Consider the following 17,648-nt stretch of genomic DNA (forward strand, 5'->3'; position numbering starts at 1 on the left):
CTTAGATCAAGAACTCTGACCCCATAATTATCCACTGTGACATGTTTATCTTCTACCCATTGACATCGAAACACGGGGATCTGAAATGTACCATAGTCTAGTTCCCATATGTCCTCGATGAAGCCAAAGTATGTAATAATATCACCAGTTTCGTCGTCTATGGCCTCGCATCGAACACCACTATTTTGTGTCATGCTCTTTTTATCCTTGGATTTGGTATGAAATGTGAATCCACTTATGTCATATGTTTGCCATGTTGTCACTTGGCGTGATGGTCCAGATGCCAAAGCCTCGATGGTTTGTTCCTCAATTGTTTCCCCAGATGGAATATCCTACTCCCTTAGCCATGTGTACAATTGTTTCTTGTGTTCCTTCATTATCCAATCATTCGTTTGCCCAGGATTATGTTCTCGAAGCTCATTCAAGTGTTGACCGAGAAAATGCTCCATAATCGAGAGCTGATGTAAGATGCTGTGATGTGCCTCAAGGACTGTATTGTAATCTGGCGGGATGAATGATTTCCGTCCAATCCTCCCACTTCCATGCAGCCTACCTTCATGCCTTGATGGAGGCAAACCTATTGCGACCTAGTCTTTTAGGACACTATTGCAGAATGGTCCTCCGGACTCAATTGCCTCTTCAGTACAGTACCCCTCTATCATGGATGCCTCAGGACGAGCACGAGTTGATACATAGCCATTTAGTATTGCCATAAAACGCTCGTACGTCCACATTTCATGCAGGTACATGGGACCCAATGCTTGTATTTGAGGAACTAAGTGCACCACAAGGTGCACCATGATATCAAAGAATGATGGGGGAAAACACATCTCAAACTGTGACACTGTCTCCACTGCGAATTGCTGAAGGGATTCTAACTCATCACGGTCAATTACCTTTTGTGTGACCTTATTGAAAAAATAGCACAATCGTGTGACTGCCATCTTCAAGAACACTGGATTGATAGCCCTTATTGCAATAGGGAGGAAAGTAGTCAGCATTACATGACAATCATGTGAGTTGTAGTTGGTGAGTGTAAGGTCTTTCATTGACACAATACTTCGTATACTAGAGCAGAATCCAGAGGGGACTTTCAAATTCTTCAACCACTCACACATCACATGTTTCTCATCTATGCTGAGGTTGTAGCTTGCTGCTGGGAGATGGTACTTTCCATTTTCTTGAAGAACAGGATGAAGCTCTTTTTTTATACCTAACTGTACCATGTCGAAGCGTGAATTGAGTCCTTCCTTTGTCTTCGTCTTGATATCTAGCAATGTGCCAATTAGGCTTTCAAACACGTTCTTCTGGACGTGCATACCATCGATCGCGTGTCGTATGTCCAATTCTTTCCAGTATGGCAAATACTCAAAGAAAATGGACTTCTTCTTGAATGTTGCCCCTGGAGTTGGTTTGACATCCTTTCTTGGTTTTCCATCCTTTGTCTTCTTTCCGAACACAAAGTTGATGTTGCTCACTATTTTGAAAACTCTCTGGCCTTTGCTATTACCTGATGGTGCATCTGAGTTCCTTTCATCATTATTGTCGAAGTACTTATCCATCTTTTTTAGGCGGTACCTGTGCCCTTTTGATAAGAATCGTCTATGCCTCATGTACACTATTTTCTTAGATGCATTAAGGGACACATAATGGGTTCCATCTATGCACACCACACAACCAACCTTTCCCTTGAATTGCCCTGACAATGTGAAGAGAGCAGGGTAATCATTGATCGTAACAAAAATAATTGCTCTTAGTGTGAATGAATCTTTGCGAAACTCGTCCACCATTTCAACACCTTGTATCCATAACATTTTCATCTCCTCCATTAAGGGCTCCAAGAAAACATCCATGTCAACTCCAGGTTGGACTGGTCCAGAGATAAGTATGGTTAGCAAAAGGTATTTTCGCTTCTGCATCAACCATGGAGGAAGGTTGTAGATGGTGAGAATCACCGGCCATGTGCTGTGCTTGCTGCTCCTCTCAGCAAATGGATTCATTCCGTCGGTACTCAGTGCAAACCTAACATTTCTTGGTTCGCTGGCAAAGTCTTGATGGTTCTCATTAAAATCTTGCCACTGCTTTCCATCGGCTGGATGGCGAAGCTTGCCATCATTTTTGTGCTCATCCGAAGCATGCCAACTCATTAGTTTTGCATCGTCAGGGTTAGCAAACAAACTCCTCAGCCGATCTATCACTAGAAGGTACCACATCACTAAAGCAGGAATCTTTTTCTGCGCATAATAATCAACCTCTTCTTTATCTTTGCTGGTGGGTTTTGAACTCTGCTGGGTCTTCTTTTGGGTCTTCTTTCGCTTCTTCCCTGCTGTACACATGGAGGCAGCACAATCCTCATGTCGATAGTCTTTATTTGTCTTATACCGACTTGCACCACACTTTGGACACTTATCCAAGTCCTTGTATTCATCACCGCGATATAGGATACAATGATTCTTGCACGCATGGATCTTCTCGACACCCATAGTGAGCGGACTGATCAGCTTCTTTGCATGGTACGTGTTAGCAGGCAATTTGTTCTCCTTGGGAAGCATGTCTCCGATAATACTTAAGAATGTATCGAATCCAACATCAGACAGACCATACCTGGCTTTTGCCATCAGTAGTTTTAGCACAGATCTCAGCGTCGTGAACTCTTTGGTACAACCCTTGGACTCATCATACAGAGGCTCTTCAGCCGCCTTCTTCAAGGCCTCCATCCCTTTCATTAATAACATTGATGGTTCAGTATGACGATGCAACATTGCCTCTAAGAATTCAAAATCTTCCGCGGCTGTATCATTTGGTAAGACATGAGTTCTGTCATCAGCATTTCTCCCAGCAAAACCACCAGCACTGACATTTGGCACAACATGTTCACTTCGGTGTGTGTCGTGCAAAAACTGAAATCCTTCATCAGGCATGTCTGGACCGTCGACATCAATATTCGCAGGGTCCCCAATTGTATAAGGTGCCGAGCTACCCTCTCCATGCTTTGTCCAAATCAAGTAATCCTTCATAAATCCTCGGCATACCAGATGAGAAATGATTGCTTCAGTATCTTCAAAAATATTAATATTTCTGCAGTCGATGCATGGACAATATATGTGCTTCGTCTTTGTTCTCAAAGCATGGTTCTTAGCAGCATCAACAAACCTATGGACCTCAGGTATGTATGATGGATCTAGTCTTAATAAGTTATACATCCAGAAGGACCGCTCCATCATGAGCTGTGCAAAAATTAGTAAATTAATTGATCTCAATGCAAAACAGGTAGTTTAGGAAAATTGTCATCTAACCTTTCAAACAACAACTTGTGAAGATGAAAACCTCGGAGCTAACATTAAAAATAAAGACAAAACCCTAAGTAATAATAAAAAATTAACAACTAAATCAAATTGACAAGGTAGAAAAACACCATTGATGGATTCAACTAAATATATACCTTGATTCACTATAATAAATTTGATAAGGAAACATGGAAATATATAAAAATACATATTGCATAATGAAATCAAATTTACATAAAATGAACATCCTAAACAATAGAAAACTTATCTTTCTCTTTCTTCCCAAGCATGGAAACACCATTCATGGAAAGCACTACATATATATTTCTTGGATTCACTAATTAGAGAAGAAAACATAGAAAAAAAGAGAGGAGAGACATCATCTAACCATCTTAAGCAACCTCATTTGAGCAAATATAGTCCATACCTAGCTATTCTACTCTCTCTCTCATGGTGAAACCCTAGATCCAAAAAGTAGCTCTAATTGAGCAAGAGGGCACAAAAAGAGCCTTTAGAGGCATCAACTAACCTTTCTTAGCCACCTCCTTCCAAGAAATGAAGATCAAAACCTCCCCCCTTGTATTTTGGAAAAACTGGACCTCCAAGATGTGCTCCAATGGAATGTGGCTGCTACCTACAGTTCTGCCCGAGGAGAAAGAAGGGGTGGGGTATTTATAGAAAGAATAGCACAGGCGGTTTGCTTAGAAAACCGCCTGTGTAAATCCTTTAACACAGGCGGTTCACATAAGAAAACCGCCTGTGTTAATGCTCCATTTACACAAGCGGTTTCCTTATGTGAACCGCCTGTGCAAATCCATTAACACAGGCGGTTCACATAAGGAAACCGCCTGTGTAAATGGAGCATTAACACAGGCGGTTTTCTTATGTGAACTGCCTGTAAAGACCTGTTTACACAGGCGGTTTTTAAATCTTGCCGTACAAATTTACAACACAGTCGTGTTACAAGTATAACCGCCTGTGAAAATTTTTTGCCTCCGCCGGCTTAGAGCATCTGTGTACTAGTGTGACGTCAAATTATAGAGTATATAAACCGGAACAAGAATGAAGTAGCTAGGGAGTAGGTTTAGACGGTCGACCACCAAATTCTAACACCATCGTCATCAAGTAGACAAGTAGTAGTGACCCGGCCGTCGTCAGTATATTCCAACCTGATGAATTAGTCCTTTTCTTGTCTCTCCAACGATAAAAACAAAGAATGATCGAGGCGACCACGATTAGTATCACTCTCATCACCTTAATTAACGACTCCGGTCGTGTCTGTCTGCCTGTCTATATAACTATCTATACACGTATACAATGAATGGAGCCGTGTATGTGTACTTTTTTTATGTATTTCATTGACGTGTATATACTGGACAAAAAGAACAGAGAGATGACTTGGCAAACATACATCATTATCAAGTGATCATGGCCAAAAAGTCCTTGTCGCAGCCATGTACCACGGTCCACGGCCGTTTACCGCCAATAGAAGAAGCCAATGTGGAAATTGTATCGTTTATATATACCAAGTACCATGCTCAAACAATATATTAAAAGCATGTCCGCTAGTTTAAAAAATCATAGTTAACTACTGGATCCGCCTTCTTTGTCGAGAGCCGGCAGCCCTCGGCAAAGACGTAAAAGCTCTCACCAAAGTCTTTGCTGAGAGCCTGCCACGTGGCTCTGACTTTGCCGAAGGCCAAAAGTGCCATTGGCAAAACCCACGGCGCCGTCGAGAAACGTCAATGTTGACGTCGTCTTTGCCGAGAGCCAGCCTCGCAGGCTCTCGGCAAACACTTTTTGTTTTTTTTAAAATCTTTGCCGAGAGCCTGCCAGACTGGCTATCGGCAAAGGAGAGCTTTGCCGAGAGCCGTATAGGCTGGCTATCGACAAAAACTTTTTATTTTTTTATACTATTTACAGATTTGTTATAAGATAAAAACATTGTTGAAAGGTTCGATAAATAAACACAAGGGATCTAAGTACGCAGAGACGGAACCAGAGCAAATATATAGGGGGGTCGAGTATAGAAGATATGCATGAAGATTACACTTGGCTTAAGCTCCATCACTTAAAAATAACTAACTTTGCATGCAGTGGCGGACCTAGAAACTTTGTAGAGTCTGGGCGAATATTACGGTAAATAAAGTATAGTAGATTGGTAGCGGACTAAAGATAGTGGATCACGAATAGCGGGTGCTATTGCGAACGTTGAATTCCAATAGCAGTATATGATAATTACATGTAAATTTAAGCACATATATTATGAATAATAGATATAAATAGATATTACTCAAAGAACTAAGGTTTCACATATTTAAATTAAGAAAAAACATGATGTTCCATATAAAGCCTTCTTTAGATGCTCATGCTACCTTAATACATATGTGTTAGGATAGATTAACACATGTGGATTAAGGTCTAAACAAGCCCTAGAATATAGATTATGGGAGTCATAAATGATAGCAATTTGTAGCTAGAAAATAAACATGCCCTATGACACTAAAATTAATTATACGTTGAATTGCTAAAAAGGATTTCAATATACATTATGTAAGAGGGTGTTTGGTTGGGGTGTTAAAGTTTAACACGTACTTGTAGTATTTTTCTTTTATTTGACAATTATTGTCCAATCATGGGCAAATTAGGCTTAAAAAATTCGTCTCGCAAATTGCTCCCTTAACCGTGCTTTTAGTTTCATAAATAATTTATATTTAGTACTTCATACATGTGTCCAAACATTCGATGTGATGAAAATTAAAGTTTAACTTCCTAAACCAAACAGGACCTAAGCTCATGGGTACTTAAATTATACGCTGGCTATATATATATATATATATATATATATATATATATATATATAATTTAATTATTAAGTATAACACCAATTATTAATTAGTACTAGCTACATGCATGTATGGTATCCGCGTTTTGGCTACATGTCTCGATCAAACATACCGTAAACGCTGCGGAGGTGGTACATTGCCCTTCATTTGCTCATATCCGTCACCGAGCAGAGCCCGGGCAGTGCCCAGGGTCGCCGGGCTCTGGATCCGCCTATGTTTGCATGTACTCTTAAAGAAAGTTTCAGGAGTTAGGGAGGCCATGGCCCCTGCTAGCCCCTTCCGTCTATGTAAGTACGGCCGGCCGGCCGGCCGTCGTCACGATGGCGTGAAAGAATTTGACATTCGTATACCATATATACAATCATTCGTAGAGTAGTATTAATTAGTAGTTAGGAGAGTATTATACAAACGATTTTGTACGCCGTGTACTCGCAAGGCTACTTCTACTTCCTGGCGTACGCGCTCGTTGTTTTCCAATGTGGCGACCAATAAGCAAAAGCTCCGTCAACTGGGCAAAGAAAAACAACACCAGTGTACACACTGGTACTAGCAGAGTATAATTTTTTCTTTGAAAAAAAATAAACATGACGAGCGCATACACATGCACTGCTGTTATTTCTCCCCGATATCGACAAACTTGGACAGTGACTCAGCGAGAGACACCCTGCGATTGATTCAAACAAAAGAATTTACCTGTTTTTTCACGCGCGCGGTTGCTAGGATCTGATGAGGTGTGTTTTGCGTTTTGGTAACCGTCAATGACTTTTTTTTCAAAAAATACTGACAGAAATGCCAGGCAAATATATTAATATAGAGGAAACCGCCAATGACTATGGACCCAGTTTTTTTTTTTTTTTGTCCAGTCAATCAAACTCCGTGGTTACTATTTCTCGCCGTGCGTACTAAGTTGGAGAATCCCAGCAACAAAGCGAAACTCTATATGATTTCAACATGAGCATAATAAGCGTAGTTAGTAACTGGAGCTAAAAAAATATTTTTGGCTGACTAGCTAGCTAGTCGGCTAATAATTGGTTGAAAACTTAGCTACAAAATGAGCTCATATATTAGCTCTTCTGTTCATATAAAGCTAATTTAGGCTAACTTTTAGATAGCTACTCCTACCAATTAACCCTTGGTTGCAAACAAAATACTACTACTCACGAGTACTAGTAAATAAACAAAACGTAGATGACGTAAATGGCAGGTCAATCTGGGCTGCGAAAAAGCCACCCGATGCATGCATCTAGGAGTCAGCAAGTAATTATATCACGAGCAGGGGGATTAGCGCCGCCATCTAAAGATGTCAATGGAGCCCACGACCCGCGACCCGATGGGTATTTACTCTATTAGGATACTAATATTGAGTGAAACTAGTACCCATGGGTATACAAACGGAGCAAACCCTTCACCCATTGGGTACGCGGGTATGGGGACGTTCTAGTAGTCCCTATACCCATTTACCCATGGGTGAAAAATACCCAGCCCAAAACTAAAGAAGCCCACCAGCCACCAGTCCACCGGCAGCCCATACACTAAAACCCTATGTAGTGCAAACCCTATGTAGTGCTAGCAAAGTACTACTCTCTACTACGTGATTTGTATGGACAATGAACTATTATGGTGTTGTGACTAGTGGTTGCAGCAGAAATTATTATGTTGCTATTTGCTAGGTATATGGTGAGGTGGCTATGTGACGCTGCTTGTGAATGGTTATGTGACGATGCTTGTGAATTGCTACTACATGACTGGTGCTTGTGAATTGTTGATGTTTGGCGAGTATGGGTGACCCGCCGGGTCTAATTTACCCACCCGGGTATGGGTCTGGAGAAATTCCTCCACCCATCACTGTATATGGGAATACCCGTGGTGTCATATTGTTGTCATGGGATGGGTCTGGGGAATTCATACCCGATGGGGATTTACCCATTGCCAACACTACCGCCATCAGTTAATCAAATCCGCCTATCTTTCAGTGCTGGGTGGGATTATTATAGTAGTATGATCCATGGGTCCGTGTTCGTCGTAGCTAGGCGACCATGCGTGCACCTGCTGGAGTACACGTCTCGTTCGGCGGCAGATCCAAGGCGGCCGGGGGGACGCGAGCTGCCGCACGGCGTGGCTGCCGCTGCTGCCCGCGATGCACGCTCGAGCACCCCGGCGGCCGGCCGTCGCGGCCCGGTCGTGGTTTTGTTTACGCGCTCCGATATCCGGCGAGAGGAAACCGCGCCGCCTCCATCGGCTGCATGCCTGCTGCTCCTGTGCTGTGCCTGCAGTAGTCTGGATGGGATCCCCAGGCACGTCGGGTTCAGAAAACTTGTGGTCAGCTGCCTAGGCTCCGTCGCCTGGTGTCGCTCCATGTTCCCCGCGACCACACTGACCAGATTGTCGTCATTTCAGCTCTACCACAGAGATGTCAATGGGGAATTTCTGGTCGGAGAGTGTTTCCCTATTTATGTCCCCACCAAATGTCACGAGGAAGATTTTCTCTTCATCTACGTCCTCGTGTGGGGAGTAATCCCCATAAGGTTCCCCATTCATATTAGTTTATGTGATTTCAAATATTCGCATATTCATGAATTCATATTAATGATATACAAACAAATTCTTTCTACAAAGATTCACATTTAAGATTGAGAAAGTGAGAATTAGGGTTTCAACTTTGCTTATATATCACAACTATTGGACCTTACAAGTATATAAGCTTTCAGAGTCGTGTCTCCGCGGAGAGCGGGGATGGGGGCATGCATACCATCCTCGGCTCTGTGAAACCCCGACGGGGACAACTTTAGCCGCATTTAATTCTCCGTGGGGACAAAAGCTATATTATCCCTATCCCCTAATGGATGAATTTCCCACAAGAAATCACGGAACGGGGCACCGTTGACATCTCTATCTATGAGAATGAGAACGACTTTGTGGCTGCCGCGACCATCTCTTTTTTTGTTTTCTAGCTTTTTTTGAAAAACTCACAATTACACCTTTTTCAGTTCAATTTTAGAATCTGAACTCAGGGCTTAGCGTTGTTTGGCGCCAGTGGCAATGACGTCAAAGCCACATACCACGTGCATAGCTACACACCCTTGGCTTGGATGGTGCTAATGGCGTCAAGCCCTAGGTCCACAATATGAAATTAAACTAAAAAATGTAATTGTGAGAATCTTAAAAAAACAGAAAAAAGACGATTGTGACGAGGAATGTGGCTGGAATAGAGCGGGGGTGATGGTTTGCCTCTTCAAGCTGGGACTGGGAGGCCCATTTGGCCGTCTCTACGCTTTCTGAGGTCTTGTTTAGTTCACGTCAAAAACAAAAAAACTTTCAAGATTATTCGTTACATCGAATCTTACATATGTATGGAACATTAAATGTAGATTAAAAAATAACTAATTGTATAATTTATCTATAATTTGCGAAATAAATCTTTTGAATCTAATTAATTCATAATTAAACAATATTTGTTAAATAAAAACGAAAATGCTACCGTAGGTAAAACCATTTTTTTCTAACTAAACAAGGCCTGAAGCTTTCTGTGGGCCGGACCGATGCATATGGATCCACATGTAACGTATAGCACTTCCGCTTCCCTAATCGTAAGGCCCATCAAACTTCTAGGTGTCGTAGCCTATATCAAGCTGTATGGCCCGTAGAACTGAGCTCCAGCTCCAGCGTATGTCCTCTTGGGCCTGGCCAACGATATAGAGCAGAGAGCCATTCATACCTCACCACGAAAGGTTTCGTGTTTGCAATATATCAAAAAAAAGCGGCCAAATATCATCTAATAGCTTCTTTAATTAGATCTTTAAATATTGTCATCTATTATTTTTTATTTTCGCTAACTAAATATGGAGAATGATACTGACTCCCTAAAGTGTGCACAAAATATAGAAAAGTTGTTAAACGATGGAAATATACAAAAATCAATTTCTTTTATTCAAATAGTTTTCCAAATGAAAGTTTGAAAAACAAGTTTAAGAATGACTGTTCGTTTGACCTTATCTGCCAACCATTTAGCGGTATTTTTATCTCGCAACAAATTAACGAACAGTATTTTCAGCCATAACTTTTCATATAAGCGAACAGACTTGTTCTAAGGCTCTAATCAAACTACAAGCCTACAAAAGGAAACAACAAAAATAGATCTATCTATACTAGGTTCCTAAGAAAAATCATTTTGGATAGTAACAAAGTCTCCAAAGCATAACCGTCACTTCTTAGTTTTTTAAAAGTATTTATTGAAAAGTGATGTGTATATTTTTATAAGTGTATTTTTCAAGACAATTTTCACATCTTTAATCTCAAAATCTTAAAAGTTATTCATGATTTCTACTCCCACGGTTTGACCCAAACTTTGTTCAAAATGACTTCTTTTAGGAAACTAGAGGGAGTACTTCAATTGAGCCAATGAGACTTGTTAAAATACTCCTTGTATTTCAAACAACACTTCACTTTAGAATTGTCTTAAACTATTATTTTCTAACCTTGATTATAGTTTTTTTAATAGTAACACCTACAATTTGAAAAAATGTACCACCATTATATCTTCATGAAAAATTTAATAAAAATAACTAATTTAATGGTATAGATGACATTATATATTCCTTTAAATATGGTCAAAACTAGAGATTTTTCACTAATGAGAAGCTAAAAACTTTAATCAGAACAAAAAGTGTAAAGTCACGGTTTTGTGGCTTCAACTCTTTTAGACTTTTTGTAAGGACTGTTTTTAAGATGACTGTGGCTTTTTTTATATAACTTATACAAAGAGCGCTTTCTACATAAGATCTACAAATAGAGTAGGAGCATAGTTAAAATAAGTAGCTTCATCCATCTTCGGCTTCTTAGTACAAAACAAGAGCGTGTAAGTTTGGCCAAATTAATGCCTTGTTTAGATGCGATTTTTTTTGGATTTCGCTACTGTAGTACTTTCGTTTATTTGTGGCAAATATTATCCAATCATAGATTAATTAGGGTCAAAAGATTCGTCTCGTGATTTATAGACAAACTGTGTAATTAGTTTTTGTTTTTATCTATATTTAATGCTTCATGCATATGCCGCAAGATTCGATATGACGGGGAATCTTGAAAACTTTTTGGTTTTTTTAGATGAAGTAAACAAGGCCTAAATTGCAAAGGCTATACCGTCTAGTTGTTTGTTGGTTTCAGCTTTATTCTGGCAATGAGCAGCTCACAAGTTGTACACTTGAGGCCTTGTTTAGTTCACCCGGAAAACAAAAAAGTTTTCAAGATTCTCCGTCACATCAAATCCTGCCTCACGTGCATGAAACATTAAATATAGACGAAAATAAAACTAATTACACAGTTTGTCTGTAAATCGCGAGATGAATCTTTAGATCCTAATTAGTCTATAATTGGACAATATTTATCACAAATAAACGAAAATGCTACAGTAAACGAACAGTATCTCATCTTTCGCGAAACGTCTTCAGTGTTCAGAGCGCACACTCGTGCTCGTGCTGGTCGTGGCACCGGGCCTTGCCGCTGCGATCTACGCCCCTCCATCGTCCTCACGAAACCCTAACCTACACCCACGCATCCACCCTCCATCCATCCTCCGAGCCCGCCTCCTCCCACTCCGTCCCCACGCCCCAAACCCTAGACCCCCCCCCCCCCCCCCCCCCACGGTAGCGGCCGATGGGCGCAGACGAGCAGCCATCCCCGACGCGGAAACGCGACCGCGAGGAAGAAGGAGAGGACCTCTCCGATGGGGGCGCCGCCGAGAAGCGGCCGCGCGCAGAGGGCGCGTCCCTGCTGGGGCTGGCCACCTACGAGGACGAGGATGAAGACGAAGCGGCCAGGGGCCACGCGAATGGCCGGCGCGCGGTGGAGCCTGATGAGGAGGAGGATGACGATGAGGAGGACGACGTGAGGAGGGCTCCGGAGAGGAGGCCCAGGCAGGCGGAGCTGCGCCGGGACTGCCCGTACCTCGACACCGTGAACAGACAGGTGCACTTGCATTCATATGTCAATTTCGTGTGCCTTGGTGCCAATTAGCTGGCTGAAACACACTATTTTGTTCACAGTTGTGACCTGAGATACACGAAGTACTCATTGCTGTTGAATTATTAACTCCTGATATTTTGCTAGAGATGTATATAATCTATGTGATCTGAAATGGTTGATTAACATGCACTCTAACAATCATAACTTATTATACAATATAGTTTACCAGTATCTTCAAATTGAATTCCAGTATTATGGCCGAGTAACATCCTGATAGCTCCTGATATTTGTCTGTGCTATGCCTGTTCGTCTTGGTAGTCTGTCCAGCCTAGTATAATAGTTTATTTATATCAATTACGCATGACTATTCTTAGGGCCTGTTTGGATCACCTAGGGCTAATTGTTAATTACACATGTGCTGTTTGGATACATGGATTCACAGCTATTAATTACGCATGTGCTGTTTGGATACATGGACTCACAGCTATTAGTCCACTTTAGCTCCCCTTTGCTAACCAGTGAATTAGTTGTTAGTTGGGTATTGACTAAAAATCAGTCCACCCATTAGTTCACTTGTTTGGATGGCCTAGGACTAAATTTTAGGTGACTAAACATTAGTCCTGGTATCCAAACAGGCCCGTATTGTGTGTATGTTATGTATCTACAATCTGTACTCTGCTGGCTCATTACTTCTCGTGTTTATTTACAGCTGAGCTAATTTTGTGCTACTTTGCAGGTTCTTGATTTTGATTTTGAGAAGTTCTGTTCAATCTCCTTGTCAAATTTGAATGTGTATGCATGCTTGGTCTGTGGAAAATATTTCCAAGGAAGAGGGTTGAAATCTCATGCATATACACACAGTCTTGAAGCAGGCCATCATGTGTTCATTAATCTTCAAACCGAAAAGGCTTACTGTCTTCCTGATGGATATGAGATCAATGATCCATCGTTAGAAGATATTCGGCATGTTCTCAATCCAAGGTGCTTCTCTATTGCTTCTAACATTACATTCCAACAGCACTTGAAGATATTCGGCATGGTTTTGGCAGAGAAGGTTGTTAATTGGCGTACTGTTGTGGCAGGTTTACAAAAGAGCAGGTTCTAAATCTTGACAAAAATAAGCAGTGGTCTAGAGCACTTGATGGCTCCAATTATCTACCTGGAATGGTATGTATCCTTAAAATTGACACAAGGGCCCTTACATGATCTTGTTTGGGTTACCTGCTACACTTTCTTTGCCATGCTTTGGAACCTTCCTTAATCAATTCTATCAAAATATTTCTTTTATGGTCTGGGAAAATTGTTTGTTAGTGTATCATGAAATAGCTAATAAATGCATTTTTAAAGATTTTTTGCAATACTCCGTGAACCCTGAATATGTTGTGGACTTGCATACAAACACTGTCCACTTAACTGATCATAGCGGTTATTTCTTCAGTTGATCTGTTGGATTTTACTATTCCGTTATATGAATGACACTATATCAAATCTCAAGAATATACTTTAATTGCACATGGGAATTAGGTCTTTTGCTATTGATGCTTTGTTGCCTTTTTATCTCATTTAAATAATCACTGCTCTGTGCAGGTGGGTCTTAACAACATCAAGGAAACTGATTTTGTGAATGTCACAATACAGTCATTAATGAGAGTTACGCCTCTGAGAAATTTCTTTCTAATCCCTGAAAACTATCAGCATAGAAAATCACCATTGGTTCATCGTTTTGGGGAATTGACACGTAAGATTTGGCATGCTAGGAACTTCAAGGGACAGGTTGATTTTTTAAATTAGTTTGCAGCATGTTTCATGCTATCCCTCTTTATGAAGATTTGTTTGTAAACCAATAATGCAACCCTTTTTTTGCTGTTCAGGTTAGTCCACATGAGTTTCTGCAAGCAGTTATGAAGGCCAGCGACAAACGGTTTCAGATTGGTGTACAGTCAGACCCAGTGGAATTTATGTCATGGCTCTTGAACACACTGCATGCGAAACTAAAAAGCTCAAAGAAGAAAAACAGAAGCATAATACATGATTGTTTTCAGGTTAGCTTTTCTGGACAAGTGGACATTAACAGTTTAATTGATATCATTTCATCAACTTATCAGGTCACATTGGAACTGTTCTTGTAGGGAGAACTTGAAGTTGTTAAGGAGGTTCATAGGAAGCATATAATGGAAAAGAGAGAGGATGGCGATGAGCCGAATGGTGAGGCAGGTTCAGTGGTTGGAACTGCAGATGGAATTGTTACTGAAACATCTAAGGTCCCATTCCTGATGCTCGGTCTTGACCTGCCACCTCCACCACTTTTCAAAGATGCCATGGAGAAAAATATCATTCCACAGGTATGTCTTTCACAAGCACCTATGTAGCTTTCTGGTTATGATCTCATGTGGATGTTTAACTTTGATGCTTATAGTAAGACTCTAGGATGATGATGTAGGCTGCTAAGATTTCTTGGATTGACGTGAGAACAAAATAAATAACATTACAGTGTGCTTGAGCATCAAGTTATCTGTGAAACTTGGTTTCCCTGTCTGATTGCTAGAACTATTTTGGGAGGATGTTTCTTCAATATTCCTTACACCTTGTATATAAGACCACCTGTGAACAGCTGTAAGACGATATCGCTTATACAAATGTTACTGCTTAGTGCTTCAAACTTAACTTCACTGTACCCCATGCTTTTAGTTTTGTTCTTGTTTAGGATAAAGATATGCTTGCTCTTACAGTCTTGCTTGAGTAATGCTTACCCCCTCCTTCCCAAAATAACTGTCATTCTCGCTTCCCGAAAAACAACTTTGACTAAATATATATTAGTACTTATGGTACATAATTGGTATCATCAAAAAGATCTATGAATCTAGTTTTTAACAAATTTATTTGGAGATACAAATGTTGTACGTATTTTCTATAAATCTAGTCAAACTTGTGACACGGAAACCCAAAACGACAGTTATTTTGGGACGGAGGGAATACTTGCTTAGTACTCATTTCCAAATTATAGTTCACTTTGACTTTGTCCTAAGTCAAACTTCTCTTGCTTTGACCATGTTTTTAGAAAAAAACATATTGTTACCTACAAGTTCAAATAAATTATTTATCAAAACATATTGCATGAAGAATCTAATGAAACAAATCTGATGTTCTAGATGTTGATAATTTTTCTTTTTTTTTTCACGTAATTGGTGGATTTTTCTATGAACTCAGTCGGAGTAAAGTTAAAGAAGTTTGACTTAGGACAAAGCCGAAGTTAACTAGAATTTGGTACCGAGGGAGTTGTACATGTTAATCTGATCCTTTCCAGTCCACAAAAATTTCTATGGAGCATAGACATGCTTACAGTTACAGAATATATTTATGTGTCTATGTTGCATATTGATCAGTTGTGTCATTGTTGAATACCATGACGTTAAAGGCTTTTTGGGTCAAATGACGTATCACCTCTATGGTGCCTAACTGAGCCCATTGTGTGAATCACATTTACTGAAGCATTTTTTTTAATCTGACGCCCCATTTGAAACCTTCATTTCTTTCCACGTTTTCCCCCAACCTTGTGTGTGTGTGTGTGTGTGTGTGTGTTGGGGGTTGTCTACTTTGCTGTGACTGGCTATATTGGGATTCTAAATCTATGATACTGTTCAGGTACCGTTATTTAACATACTAAAGAAGTTTGATGGTGAGACTGTGACAGAGGTCGTCCGACCATCCATTGCCCGAATGAGGTACCGAGTCACTAGACTACCGAAGTATCTGATCCTTCATATGCGAAGGTTTACCAAAAATAACTTCTTTGTCGAGAAAAATCCTACTCTAGGTGAGATTTTGAGCTTGCTGGATTAAATTTGCTGTCATGCTCCCTGGTACCTCATCCTAATACATGTTTTAATATTCAATGTCACAGTTAATTTTCCTGTGAAGAACTTGGAATTGAAGGACTACATTCCATTACCTAAGCCGAAAGAGAATCATAAGCTACGTTCAAAGTATGACCTCATAGCAAACATTGTCCATGATGGCAAACCAGGCGAGGGGTGCTACAGAGTATTTGTACAGCGGAAATCTGAAGAGGCCTGGTACGTTCCTCAGCAGTATCTTAACAGAATTGTTTTTACGAGTCTCAGTAACCTTGATGTAATCATTTGATATTCGCCTCTTCAGGTACGAGATGCAGGATCTTCATGTTACCGAGACTCTTCCTCAAATGGTAGCTCTCTCAGAAACCTACATGCAAATATATGAGCAACACGAATGAGAGTAATGGACAGTGATCATCACATAGCCAGTCTGTTTCTTAACAGAGATCAGAATGTTGCGAACTAATCCTTATCGTTGGATCATTTTTTGTATCTTCACACATCATCAAAACTTAATTTCTTGACAAGTAGAGCTTGAGGAACTGTACTTGGGCAGTCAGGTCGATGCTATGGAGGCTGAAACGTGCTGAATTGTTTTTAGAGCTGCTTCGATACCTGGCTGGTTAGAGAGGAACGCCTCCCACATATTTCATACTGTAGCCCAGCCTGCTGTGAATCAGTAAGCTTTCAGGTTCAACCGTTACCAGCTAACGTTTGAAGCTGATAAAGTGTAATTTTATATGCATCTCAGGGATTATGTTATGGTCAACAATTTCGTTCTGGTAAAGCCATCTACCTCTATGAGTCATAGACTATGACTCATTGCTGCTTTGTTGCTATGCTTTAGATAGATAGATATTGATTTGTGTTAGCTGGTGTATACTTGATAGTTCAGCCATCGTGTTACGCGATGATGTGGAGAAGACGTATCAGTTGACTGATGAGGAGGCGGGCCCTTTAGAGTTCTAGAACCGGGTCAGTCTCGACAAGTCACCGTTGTTTGTTTGATCCATGGATAATGAACAGCATTAGTACAATATCTTACTATTGTCATTATGATTTGAGATTCTGAGGTGGACTAGGCTCTACAATTCTGACCCGTGACCAACCGCAGGTCCCTCCGTAGCAATAATTTTCCTCTCCCTAGCTTTCCTTTCCCACTCGATTGTTCAGTAAAAGTGCAGAATTGGTCACATGTTTACACGAGGATCATCGGCGTTTTCTCGTGGAAATGCACGCTCTGCGTGCCGTCTCTGCCGCAGCCACTCCAGCTCTGCCGGTTTTCTTCTTGCCATGGATGGAACGGAGCACAAAATCCAAGCGAAGTATTTGCCCGTTGCGTCCTCGGTCTAAGGGCTGTCTCCAATAGCATATGCATTTGGGAACCCAAACTCAAAATATGTTTTCAACGCAATACCTATAGCCTCCAACAGAGTATCCATACAGAAAACCCATTTTGGGTATCAGGGGAGGCATAACCCAAATTTGGGTATCCTCTCTCCTCGAGACCCATTTGCAGAGAGTGTTGTCTTTTAGGTCTTGTTGTTGGAGAAGACTAAAAATAGGTATGGAACCTTTTAACTGTAACGCTACCCAAAGAACAAATGGGTCTTGTATTTTGGGTGACGATTTTTGGAGATAGTCTAAGGTGGCAGCTTCGCCTGGGACCCGTGGCAGGCAGCTCGTTGCAAGGCTCGGTCAGA

At 40.8% G+C, this 17,648-nt stretch overlaps 1 protein-coding gene across 1 annotated transcript; it reads left to right on the top strand.

The window, feature by feature from the left end:
* On the top strand, nucleotides 11,594-17,001 carry LOC8065093 (U4/U6.U5 tri-snRNP-associated protein 2). Its single transcript, XM_002437429.2, has 9 exons — nucleotides 11,594-12,094; nucleotides 12,828-13,072; nucleotides 13,174-13,258; nucleotides 13,679-13,864; nucleotides 13,963-14,133; nucleotides 14,221-14,433; nucleotides 15,734-15,905; nucleotides 15,993-16,164; nucleotides 16,250-17,001. Exons 1-9 carry the CDS (start codon nucleotides 11,783-11,785, stop codon nucleotides 16,341-16,343), a joined length of 1,650 nt encoding a protein of 549 aa, XP_002437474.1. The 5' UTR covers nucleotides 11,594-11,782; the 3' UTR covers nucleotides 16,344-17,001.

Source organism: Sorghum bicolor, chromosome 10 (genome assembly GCF_000003195.3).
Source record: "Sorghum bicolor cultivar BTx623 chromosome 10, Sorghum_bicolor_NCBIv3, whole genome shotgun sequence".
NCBI lineage: Eukaryota > Viridiplantae > Streptophyta > Magnoliopsida > Poales > Poaceae > Sorghum > Sorghum bicolor.